The sequence below is a fragment of the Portunus trituberculatus genome, chromosome 22, assembly GCF_017591435.1.
Source record: "Portunus trituberculatus isolate SZX2019 chromosome 22, ASM1759143v1, whole genome shotgun sequence".
NCBI lineage: Eukaryota > Metazoa > Arthropoda > Malacostraca > Decapoda > Portunidae > Portunus > Portunus trituberculatus.
Window position 1 is genome coordinate 8090956 of NC_059276.1, and position 12024 is coordinate 8102979.

Here is a 12024-nt window from a genome sequence, read left to right on the forward strand (position 1 = left end):
ATAGACTTATGTGTTTATTAGCAACTGTTAATAAATATACATGGTCGATATGCCGCTTACAGAAGGCTAGTGGAGAGACAAGAGTCAAGCCTCATCTCAAGTCAAAATTATAACAATAGAGTCCATAGTCCCCTTGCTCTATTTCTTCGAGTCATCTTTACCACATGCAGAGAATACAGTAACAACCCTGGCCTTGCTCTTCCTGATTCCTACATTACTGACCAATGGATTCATAAAACACTCATACACAGAGTAACATTTTTCCTATTCATCATGTTGCACACAGCCATCAAGTACCACAGAACTGTTCTACCTCACAGGATTAAATAATTCCCCATTCCAGCATTTACAACTCATACTTTCCTCTGCAGGACAAGATTAATTGCTTTGTTTAATTTAATCCATTTCATAACACTGAGTCAGAAATAACTTTATTTCATTGACCTTGAAATGGAACTTTTATCTCACACTTCTCCAAGAGTGTTGCCAGGTTGGAAAGAAAGGTGGGGGAAGGGGTGAGGCCTTCCTCTTGCATTGAGGTCCACAGGGACAGAGCCTTCTCACCCACTGCCTCGTTACCTGAGTGACAAAGGCAAGGGTTAGACATGAACATTAAAGTAGTGAGTAAGATAGACTTCCTTGAGTAATAAAAAAAAAGTCAGTCTTACATTATTAAAGATAAATGTGCACTAAGAAAGAAAATATCAATGGAGCAAAATAGAAATAAACAAGATTCATTCACTCACTGATGGTGTAAGCATCCAACAGCAGTTCACTGATCTTGAGACGATCAATGTTAGTGATTCCCTTTGAAGCCACCAAAAGGTGTTCCAAGGCAACTTCCCGCTGGTTTTTAGCATATATCTTGCACATCCTCAGAACCTGGCGGCCATCTACATCACCCCCTAATGTCTGTTGTGGAATGAAAGCAGAAGATGTAGTCCACACAATCCTGTCTGGTGGTGATGTTTTAACTTTTATTAAATGTCACACATCTTAGCTCACTAGAGGATGTTGACAAGTACTAAACTGACAATATTTCTCTGACAAATGGTACATCATATGCTATTAAGTGCAGACACACACCTGGAGCACAAGCCAGGCAGCATCTGGATATCCAGACTCCAAGGAGGCAAACAGCAAGTCATGTTGAGCCTGTGCTGGGCCATAACAGGCCTGGACCAGCTCAAACATACGTCCCAGCAGATCTGAGTCTTGCTGAGTTTGGATGCCATCTCTGAGATACAAAGTAATTAAAAATACTAAGAGTTACTTATATATAGCAGAAAAGATTCTTTGCTATGTAAATTAAGGAAAAATTATATTCATTGTTAAAGATACAGATTAAACAGTTAGTTCAAGATTTTCTGTTACAAATAAGAGCAAAGATATCTATTGAATTTATGAAAGGAAATGCTTAAAACTAAAACAATAATTACTTTCATAGGACTGAATCACCAGCAAACTAACCTCTTTAGCACAGGCAGTAAGTTCTCCTCTGTGGGAGGGTTGTGTTGCATTAGTCTGATTAAGATTTCCATCCTCTTGGGTAGAGTGTTGAAGTTTTTGTATATGTATTCAGCCACCTCAATAGATCCTGGCAAGTCATTCCTGTAAAAAATAACAATAATTCATGACATTAATTTAAAGGTTTGGACTGTAGTACAAATAAGAACAAAGAATGAAACACTAAGAAAAAGAAAGAGTGTAGCTATTCTATGAGACCAATGTCAAAAGCTCTCTGAAATTTGATAAGCCAGTCTCATTGAAATTTAGAGTGCAACAAGTAAGGAAACTTTTATTCCTTCTTAGTAGACACTGAAATAATAACAGGTAAATGTACATAGGTTTCTACCATGCAAACTTACCTGTATTATTGATAACTATTCCTTACCTGTCTAGTTTACACTGCAGCAAAGGTGCAACTACCTGAGGCCCGGGATCAACCAGTCTGCCCAAAAGGAGGAGGTCAAACATTTCTTTTGCTATCTCATAACCTCCTACCTCTGCTGCTTTGCTAAGGAGAACCTTGCAACTTTCTGCAGTACTTTTTGGGGGAACTTCTGGTCTCTTGCCTGTCTCCACAAATTCTCTCAAGGTCTGTGCTGCCTCTGAAGTAAATAAGTTGTCTTAGCCAATTTACAAAGAGGTATATACCAGCACATACATATGTAGGATTCAGATATGAGTTGTAAAGTGGCTGCCAAAAGACTCACCTATGTATTTTTCACTTTCAACTAACATTGTACAAAAGTGTAGCACTGTGCAGTGATCTAAGGCAGTCTCAGAATACTCTCTTCTGATACTGCCATACAAACTGACAGCTGCACTGAGATGTTTCCTTTTAATATAAGTGTCAAGAAGTTTTTCCATTGTGTATCCACTGGGCCTCACCCCGGCTCCTTTGGCCTGCTGCTTGGGACACAGGGAAAGGATTAGGGAGATGCATCTGATATAGCTGCAGTTAAATGTACCTGAGCATTAAATTCTAAACATTGAGGAAATAACAAAGAGCTAGCAGTGTTAACAGTCCTAATTATGAGTGGAGACTTTAAAACCGACAAATGAAAAATCCTTATAATGACAAACTACAATTAACAGTCACAATCACAAGTGGCATGTGATAATAATATTAATAGTTTTATTTCCATCTAGAACCACAAATATTTTTAGAGGGAAGAATGAATAAATTAACTATAGCTAGCCAAAGAACAAAAGGTACAAAATGTGAACTTGCTTGCAGTAAGTATTGGATGCTGGCAGTGTCATCCGTGCGTGCTGAGAGGAGCAGCAGCAGAGAGAGACTCCCCTCCATTTCCTGGCCGTTGACGTGAAGCTGAGTGGAGAAATCATCCTGAACCTGCAGGTGCTGTGTGTCCTGTGAGGAAAAAGGGTATATAACTCATTCACTTCCTGCTTCATGGAACAGAATCCTTGGCAGTGCTGCATGTAAACACTTCTTTCCACTACATACCACATCTTCCTCTCTTGGAGCCAACCGGCATCTGCTAATGGCTTCACTGGTGACAAATTACACACTCTGAGCATCCTGCCAGGTGCTGCATGAATCCAATACTCACCTGAAGACTGCTGAGGTGGGTCGTGCTGCACACAAGGAGGGACCTGGCATGGGCAGAAATGTTCACTTGTCAAAGCATGTAAGGAATAAGGGTGAGGGTGCTGATCAGCTCACCTCTAGACATGCTACATAGGATCATTTCAACACTCAAACTCTAAAAGGAAAAAAAAAAAATATATATATATATATATACATAAAATGGTAAATTTGTACAGAAAAAAATAGAGGTCCCTGATATATTACATTATCTATGGTTCCTTTCCCCAAAAATAAATCAAATAATAAAATGTAGGTTTCCTGATGACAGTTCAAGTAACACGATCTAAAGGAATGACAGTGTTAAAGAAGCACCTCTCCTACCCTGACTTGCCTGTTGTGACGCTGTCTCCCCGTGTCACCAGGCCAGCACCAGGTAGCACATAGCCACACCTTCCCGCCCCCCTCACAAGTAGCGCCACAGACACCGCCAGCCGGCCAGCCATTGTTTACATCATGGTTGTGTTTTGATCTTGTCGCTGCAGAAAGATCGGGATTGGCAACTCCTATAGAACACAAACAAAAAACAAGCAGACACCAGCCAGGCAAGTGAGAGGAATGGATGCATGAATGTGAGAGGATGGGGTGTAGCTAAGTTTGAGGATATTTCGAGGGAGCTCAAGGAATGGAAGTTCGACATAGTCGTGCTTACAGAGACGCACCTGAGAGGTGAGGTACAAATGGAAGGATGTGAGTTTGCTATGATTGGGAAGGGACGTAAGACTCAGGAAACACGGAGGAGGCGTAGCCTTTCTCTATAGGAAAGAAAGTGGACTGAAAATAGAGGAGCTTGGTGTGGGAACGTGTGAGAGCAGTGAGGATGTGTTGGCAGTGAGAGTGGAGTGCACAGATGGTCGGGGCAGAGTGGAAATGGTTCTGGTGGTGGTGTGCATGACTGTCATGGGTGAAAGAGCTGAAAGGGAGAACAGGAGGAAGTATGACATACTGAAGAGAGTTGTGAGAGAACATGGAGGGGAGAGAGTGCTGGTGATGGGTGATATGAATGCACATGTAGGAATTCTGGGAGAACGTGTGAACAGGAATGGTGAGATGCTTGGGGATTTTGTGGATGAAATGGAGTTAGAGAATCTGAATGTAACTTTGGCTGAGGGACGTGTGACTTGGAGTGCAAGGGAGCAGGAGTCAGCGATAGACTATGTGTTGGTGAATGGAAGAATGCGTGAAATTGTGTCACACATGTGGATAGATGAGGATGGTATGGTGGATATTGTGTCTGATCACAATATGCTGGTTGTGGAGTGCCTGTTGCATGGTAGGAAAGAAGTGAAAGTGGCGAGTAAGAAGAGAAAGTGGAGACTGAGAGATGTAGGGTGGGAAAACTTCCAGGTGGACCTGAGTGCAAGAAGCTGGGATGATGGAGGTATGCATGATGTGGAGCACGTGAATGAGAGACTGGTAGAGGATGTGCGGAGTGCTGCAGAGAGCAAGATAGGGTATGTGAGAGTAGGCAGAAGAAAGAAAGTACGTAAACCATGGTGGAATGATGAAATCAGAGAGGCTAGAAAGGAGCGAAAGAGAAGGAGTAGACAATGTAGGTGGCTGAGAAAAAGAGGCATGAAAGTGATGATGCAGAGAATGAGTACCAGAATGCATGGGAAATGTATGTAAAGCAGATAGTGAAGGCCAAAGTAAAGTGTGAAAGGAGTGTGATTGAATCTTTAAGAGAGAAAGGCATGGAAGGTGGCCGTTAATGGTACAAGTTCTTGAGAGGTGAGAATATGGCAGACAGTGTTGGAGTGGAGAGTTCGAAGGTGAATGGTGAAGTTGTAACAGAGAAGGAAGGAATGAGAGAGGCAATCAGACAGTTCTGGGAAGAAGTGGGTGGTGTAGGTGAGGTGTTTGGTGCGAGAGAAGGATGTGTGACACTGGAGAGAATGAATGCAGATGAACTGGATGAAAGGATCAGCAGGGAGGAGGTGGAGAAGTGTGTGAAAAGGCAGAAGAATGGGAAGGCAGCAGGGCCGGATGAAATACCATATGAGCTGTATAAGAATGGAGGTGATGTTGTGATTGACAGGATGACTGAGCTTTTTAACCAGGTGTGGGAGGAGGAGAGTGCCAAGAATGTGGAATGAGTGCAGGGTGACTCTGCTGCATAAGGGCGGACACAAGAGTAAGAATGAGTTGAAAAATTACAGGCCGATCGCGTTAGTCAATACAGTAGGCAAAGTGTTCAGTGCGGTGTTGAATGCCAGATTGTGTAAGTGGATTGAAAGAGCTGGAGTATTAGGTGAGGAGCAGAATGGTTTCCGTGCGGACAGGAGAGCTGAGGATAACATGTTTGTGGTGAATGAAATGATTGAGAAAAAAGAGGGATGGAGGTAAATTGTATTTGGGTTTCCTGGATATAGAGAAAGCTTATGATAGGGTGAATAGAGAAATGCTAGGTAGAGTCCTAGAAAAGATTGGGTTGAGTGCCAAGATAGTCAACATAGTGCGTAGCATGTATGTTGATACCAGAGCTAAGTACAGTTTAGGAGATATAGAAACAGACTGGATGAGGAGTGAGAGAGGAGTTAGGCAAGGATGTATTTTGTGTACTAATGAATGCTTTATTAATGCTTTGTCCACGGTAAATAGTTCCTATCATAAGTCAGTGATTAAAAACACAAAAGCCACACATGGAGTAATAATTAAAGGAAACACAACACGCCCAGCAATACACTGATATTTTTTATTGCCCAACCTGCGTTTAGGACAGGCTGGTTAAGTCAGGAATATATATAGATATATTCATATGATTTTTTTTTTCTGTTTACATTTTTATAACAACAAGCCTGTCACGTCTTGCCTGCCCGAGGGAAGCGGAAGAAAAATAAATGTTATGATGCGTTCTCCAACACTTTTCAACACAAACTCATCAACGTGGAGGGATTCTCGAAAAAAGAAAAAGAAAATAACAACGGAGAGTCTGAAGGGTGTGGAGGACGTGGGAGATGAGGAAGGAGAAAAGGAGACTGAGGAGCTGATCGAAGTAAATAAAGATGTACAGACGGTGATGAAACAGATAAGGGTGAATTTAGAAGAACATCGGGTAAAAAGAAATAAAAAAAAAATAAAGCGAACGATGGAGGAAGAACATGAAACAGACGAAGAAAGACAAAGATGGTGGAAATTAATTATAAGGTGCATTTATGAATAAAATCAGAGAAACAGGAAGAAGACAAAGAGGAAATAAGGACTCGAAGATGCAACAGGAGGCGAGAGAGACGAGAGAAAGATGGATGATAACATGTATGAGGAAATACAATCATCAAAACCGTCGATTATGTTAAAGATGGAAGGCAAAGAGAGAAAAAGGACACATAAGATGGAAAAGGAGACGAGAGAGATGGATGATAAGACTATGTATGAGAAAAATGATTACAAAAACCGCTGATTACATTAAAAAAACTCTCTCCCATGCACGTAAGTGAACACAACGTATTTCCTAGCTGTGCCTCTTTCACCACCTCCACCTTGCCCTCCCTGGACTAGCTATGTACAAAGACACCTGGGCAACAACACCACTCCATCACTACACCTGTCAGTCTCGTGGTCAGGTGTGACAATCATCGGTACGTTACAAAACATAAGCGTGTCTTGTTACAAAGGCGTCAAACGTGATATATATATTTTTTTATGTACAGATATTTGATTTACAATATAAGACTTATCGTTAATAGAGATTTGTAAAACTTCCACAATATATACTCTATGTATGTATGTATATATGTATGCAGTAGGCGTTATGTTATGTTGTTATTCTGGTTTTCTTTTATACATAGTGGAGGGTATGTTATGTTATGCATAAATGTGTGAATTCGTGGCCAATGATATTTACATCGCTCGTTAATTTACATTTCTTAATTACTTTTGGATTTATGGTAGAAAATAACTTTGTTGGTTGTATGTGCGTACGTACGTACGTATGTGTGATCAATTTTGACCATTAAGCAATAAGACCTGAAACTTTTTACGACACCGATCAAAATTAAGCCTTATTGAAGAAGGGACGCTTAATGGTCAAGATTGGATGAGCGTAGATAACTCGGAACTGTTAAAAAAAAAAAAAAAACTCACAAAGACAAGCAAAACATGACTATTCGAAGGAAGCAAAAACATGAGGATGTGAAACTGTAAATAGTTCGGTTCACTATTTCTTCTGTTTCATTCTCCTGACGGGAGGTTCACGGGGAGCCGCCAAGGCCTGCCCCGGCGTCTCTCCAAGGCCTCGTGACCTTCTGTAGGCGATCACGTCACGGCATGTCAGAGTTTAGCCTCCTTCAGGAACTTGAGTTAGTTGGGTGACATTTCAGACCTAGAAAATGGAGTTGTGACGGGTACATTCATTGATACTCGTATTGTTAGATTTTTGATTATTGTTGTCCTTCGTCTGTTCATGTTTTCCGCGGCGCGAGAGCTGTCGATACGATTCGAAACACTTTTTTGAATCCTTCGAGAGCGGGAGAGGATTTATTCGAGGCCTCACCACTAGACATGAGTTAATTTCAAAATAACACGATTACAAGACCATTCCTGATCCCCACGAGCTTGTGTACTTGACGACTCGGTAATATCATTAACTAGGTACGTCATTGGAAGCTTCGGTTTCAATGTCGTTCGAAATCAGTTTGAAACATATATTACGTGCAAGTAAAACTAACCTTAATGAAAACAGTGGCGGTCGTTTCTCCCTGTAAAACCTTGTGGAACCCTGTGAGTGATGCACGGTACTCCTGCAGGTAGTCTGAGGTCATTCCTGGCGTATGCAGGTGAGGTATGAGTCAACACGCGTCCGCAACACCCATTTGCACTACCAAGGGAACTTTGGCACACTAAACTGCTACACATCAATTCAGGACAGTGCTCGGGTCCAGAATGACGGAGGAGAGTATTGAGGGACGCTGGCTGGCTGGCTGGCGCACACCAGCCACCCAATCACCGCTCCCAATACAACCCACCTCCGTATATGCCCTAAGTAATTCTTCTCTCAAACGAACACTTACTTTAATACACATTTGTAAGCTTAGGTACGTCCATGTTTATACTAAATCTGCATATATGTATGTACTCTTCATCTATAAGTTAATAACCATACAGAGATAAGCAGGAGGAAGAAAACTGTACGTGACTCGGCCTCGCAACTTTCTTAATTCCGACGCTCAGTATTGCTTGTGCTTGGTGCCCATTTTGCACCGAGGACCTCAGCTTCTCGCGTCCTCAGCGGCAATGTCAGAGTGGGACTAGTAGAAGGGAGGTAGTTGTTATGAGAAGGCGAGGTGGAGGGAGGAAGGGCGCGGTATGTACAGTTGCCCAGAACAGTGGCGTTATATTCTACAAAATAGCATTGCCTCACAATCACTCCCACTCGTCGCTCATCTCGGTTGTTGGTCTTTGTGCGGCTCTGAATATCAAGCAGCTCATTTGTCCATATCTTGACTCATTTCTACTCGATTTACAAACATGAGATTAGCTGGACTTGTGACGTCACTACTTGGGACAACTGTTGTACGTTTCTATCCATGAACTGTATTGAATCAATGAAAGCTATGCACTTGTACGAAAGCTTTGGCGTACCTCTGGGCAGGTGACTGTCAACACGACATAGAAAACCACGAGGACCACCTTAAGGCCCCTATTCTGAAACGTTTCGCCCTCTCACTATCACTGCTTTCCAAAGGCTCCAGTTGAAGATACTCGTGTTTTTAAGAGTATTTTTTTTATGCTTCTACTGATAGACTGGTAAGATTTCTAGTTTATCAAAAGGAGAAACTGTCTTGAGAACCCATCTAGTTGCCTCTGTGGCCTTGAAAATTGTCGTAGTGAGAGGGGATGGCGTTTCTGAGTACGGACTTAAGTCGTAATGATAACTTCACCTTGACCACCCTTCAGCCATGAGAAATTCACGGTCACTTTTATACTTGTTTCTACACTAATTCGTCACTTGTAAATTCGCAGGAGTCATCACGGTCTCTCCAAGCACACTCCTCAAGGACACACCATCCACTCTTGCATAACGCGCATCCTGCAGGACTTCTTGGCGTATCTCGTGGACGTCCTTGGAGGCAGTGAGGCCGTAGCACAAAACAGCGTAGGAGAACCTTGTAGAACACCTTGTGGGACACCGTATGGGACTTGATAGGACACCAAGACGCCTCTCCCCTTGATCCAGTCCAGTCCTCGCCTCCACCTCAGCCGCTCTGGGCAATCTCTCCTCTGTTAGTCTACCACAGCCTGTTTCCTACACTGACTCAACAAATAAATATAACTAGATAACTCGTGAGCTACTGAGGGAGGGAGGAAGGGAGGCTGGCGGCGGGAGGGCGAGCAAGGCGGGGCAGGAACACGATGGAACGCGCACCAGTCTGCCAAATCACCAATCTGAAACATGTCATATTGATTTAAAAGGGTAATCCGCAGCAGAACTGGGGTCAAATGGCGCCGCTGTAAAATGTCCAAAAGCAACTGAAATGCTGATTATAATAACGAAATTGTAGTAAGATAAAAAATAAAAGATCAGTGAAATGTGAATATTTAGATGGAAATGAAACTAATCAGCTGAAAAGGAAGGATGTTATAAATCAAATATAACTCCCTAACACACACACACACAACACACACACACACACACACACACAAACACACACACACAAACACACACACACACACACTCACACACTCCCGCACACACACACACCCTAGTAACAGGAGTAATAGGATATACACTTGCTGGAGGATGACGAAGCTTGTGTGACTGCTTACTTAAGATCCTCCCTTAATCCCGGAACCCGTTATGTGTGTGTGTGTGTGTGTGTGTGTGTGTGTGTGTGTGTGTGTGTGTGTGTGTGCAGCTCAGGTGACAGTCGGTTAATTAATTGTTATACTAGGACTTGAAAACAAACGCATGATATGATTTTTCTTTTAATATCTCTCTCTCTCTCTCTCTCTCTCTCTCTCTCTCTCTCTCTCTCTCTCTCTCTCTCTCTCTCTTAAAAGGCCTGAAAAATTATCAACATGTTCTAAAACGTATTTCTCCTGTTGATAATGTAGAAATATTGCAAATCAGTCACTAGAGCATCAAAAACACCTCAAAATCAACACTTCAACTACAACCTTTTGAAAATAATGGAGGTGTGACGCTAAGGTATTTAAAAATATAGCTATCCTCTTTTCTCTCTCTCTTTCAGCCTCACCTAGAAGAACTTGGTGATCCAGGGGTCGTGTGGCGTGGTGGGGGAGCCGCTGCTACTGAAAGGGTGGTACGGTCTGGAGTTAGAACCGCCTCCCTCAAAGTGCTGCTGAACCATGCTGGAATTCTGCGGTCTGGACACTGTATTCGTGCCCGGTATACTCTGAGGCTCAGACGTCGTGTAGCACTGCAGCACGTAATTCCTGCCGAAGTTGTTGTCCCAGAATTCCTCGCCGAGTGTTTCGTAGCGCACGCAGAAGACTAGGGCGCCGTTGTCTTGTAGGAAACTTCCCCATAGTAGGAAGGAGAACTGATCCGTGAGTCCATCGTAGGATCCAGGGATGTAGGTGGCTGTCGCCTGTAAGAGGAGGATCATTAGAAAGATATTTTGTAAAGGAGTCACATGAGAATACAAGAGATAGGAGGAAAAGAAGGTACATGAAGTTGATAAATAGAAAAATAAAGGTTTATGATTGTAGTGACAGTAATCAAATGACAGAAGTTAAGATTTAGAAGAATATCTTGTAAAGCAGTGCATGAAAATACAAGAGACAGGAGGAGAGGAATGTGTATGGAGTTGATAAAGAGAAAAAATAAAGGCATATGATTGTAGTGACTGGAATAAAAGGTTTAGAAAGATATTTTGTGAAGAAGTGCCTGGAAATACAAGAGATAGGAGGAGAGGAATGTGTATGGACTTGATAAAGAGTAAAATGAAGATAAATGATCACAGTGACAGCATTGAAGAACAGAAGAGAAGGTATATGGATGAAATGAGCAATTGAAAAACCAAAGGAAAGATTTACATGTTATATTAAAGAAAGAGAAAAGTAATGAAAAGTTTTAGGAATGAAGTGAATGGATAGAGAGACTAGTAGTAGTAGTAGTAGTAGAAGTAGTAGTAGTAGTAGTAATGACGACTTTGATAAAAATACCTACCTAATCCCTCCCTGTTCTATTTTTCCTCCTTTCTCTCCAACCTTCCGTCTACCCTTCATTCTCCTTCTCCTTCTCTTCCTCTTCCTCTTCTCCTTTCCTCCTCCTCCTCCTCCCCTCCTCCTCTTCCACGATAAATGACAGGAAGCGAAGGGGATTTAAAAGCATATTCGCTTTAAAAGAATGAAAAAAATACAGCTTTTCAAGGACAAAGTTACGAAAAATATGATTAAAAATATGACGTTTTTAAGGTAAATGAATTAGTGAGGATTATTTCACCTTTATCTAATCTCTCTTGTGTTTTATTGGTGTTAATGCAACTATTGTCCATCGTCACAGCTGGAAATTGGTTATAGATGTGGAGATTGACTTTATTTCTATTCTTTGATCTTTTATGTGTGCGTGTGTGCGAGAGAATGAGTGAGTGATCCTTCTCTCTCTCTCTCTCTCTCTCTCTCTCTCTCTCTCTCTCTCTCTCTTTCTCTCAATGAACATAAGGGGAGAAATGAGTGAGAGAAGGGCAGAGAATGTGAGAAATGAGAGAGAAAGGTAGAGACAAACAGACAGACAGACAGACAGACAGACAAAGCGATAGATTGATAGACAAACATACAGACAGAAGGACAGCGGTGGATTATACGGTTGGTGAGGTAAATGGTAGTAGTAGTAGTAGTAGTAGTAGTAGCAGTAGCAGTAGCAGTAGTAGTAGTAGTAGTAGAAGAGGGAGGTTTCAAGACATTTGTCCCTCTCCTTTGGCTAATTCTATCGGCTCTATAAGGAG

At 42.0% G+C, this 12024-nt stretch overlaps 2 protein-coding genes across 4 annotated transcripts in view; both read right to left on the reverse strand.

Moving 5' to 3' along the window:
- On the reverse strand, positions 1 to 7919 carry LOC123507426 (leucine-rich PPR motif-containing protein, mitochondrial-like). Of its 3 annotated transcripts, none has more exons than XM_045260265.1 (10): positions 7783 to 7919; positions 3450 to 3594; positions 3081 to 3123; positions 2738 to 2878; positions 2217 to 2412; positions 1895 to 2111; positions 1471 to 1611; positions 1087 to 1237; positions 747 to 912; positions 1 to 579 (listed from the first exon to the last, which is right to left on the reverse strand). In XM_045260265.1, exons 4-10 carry the CDS (start codon positions 2813 to 2815, stop codon positions 437 to 439), a joined length of 1092 nt encoding a protein of 363 aa, XP_045116200.1. In that variant the 5' UTR covers positions 2816 to 2878; positions 3081 to 3123; positions 3450 to 3594; positions 7783 to 7919; the 3' UTR covers positions 1 to 436. The 3 variants fall into 3 exon arrangements, with proteins under 3 accessions (XP_045116200.1, XP_045116201.1, XP_045116202.1); XM_045260266.1 differs by lacking the exon at positions 7783 to 7919 and adding an exon at positions 3778 to 3874; XM_045260267.1 differs by having other exon boundaries at positions 2738 to 3123.
- Positions 5797 to 12024, reverse strand: part of LOC123507424 — a 20004-nt gene continuing 13776 nt past the window's right edge. The window contains 2 exon segments of the mRNA XM_045260261.1: positions 5797 to 9499; positions 10312 to 10665. Of these exon segments, the coding sequence (XP_045116196.1) occupies positions 10312 to 10665 (354 nt within the window). The 3' untranslated portion in view covers positions 5797 to 9499.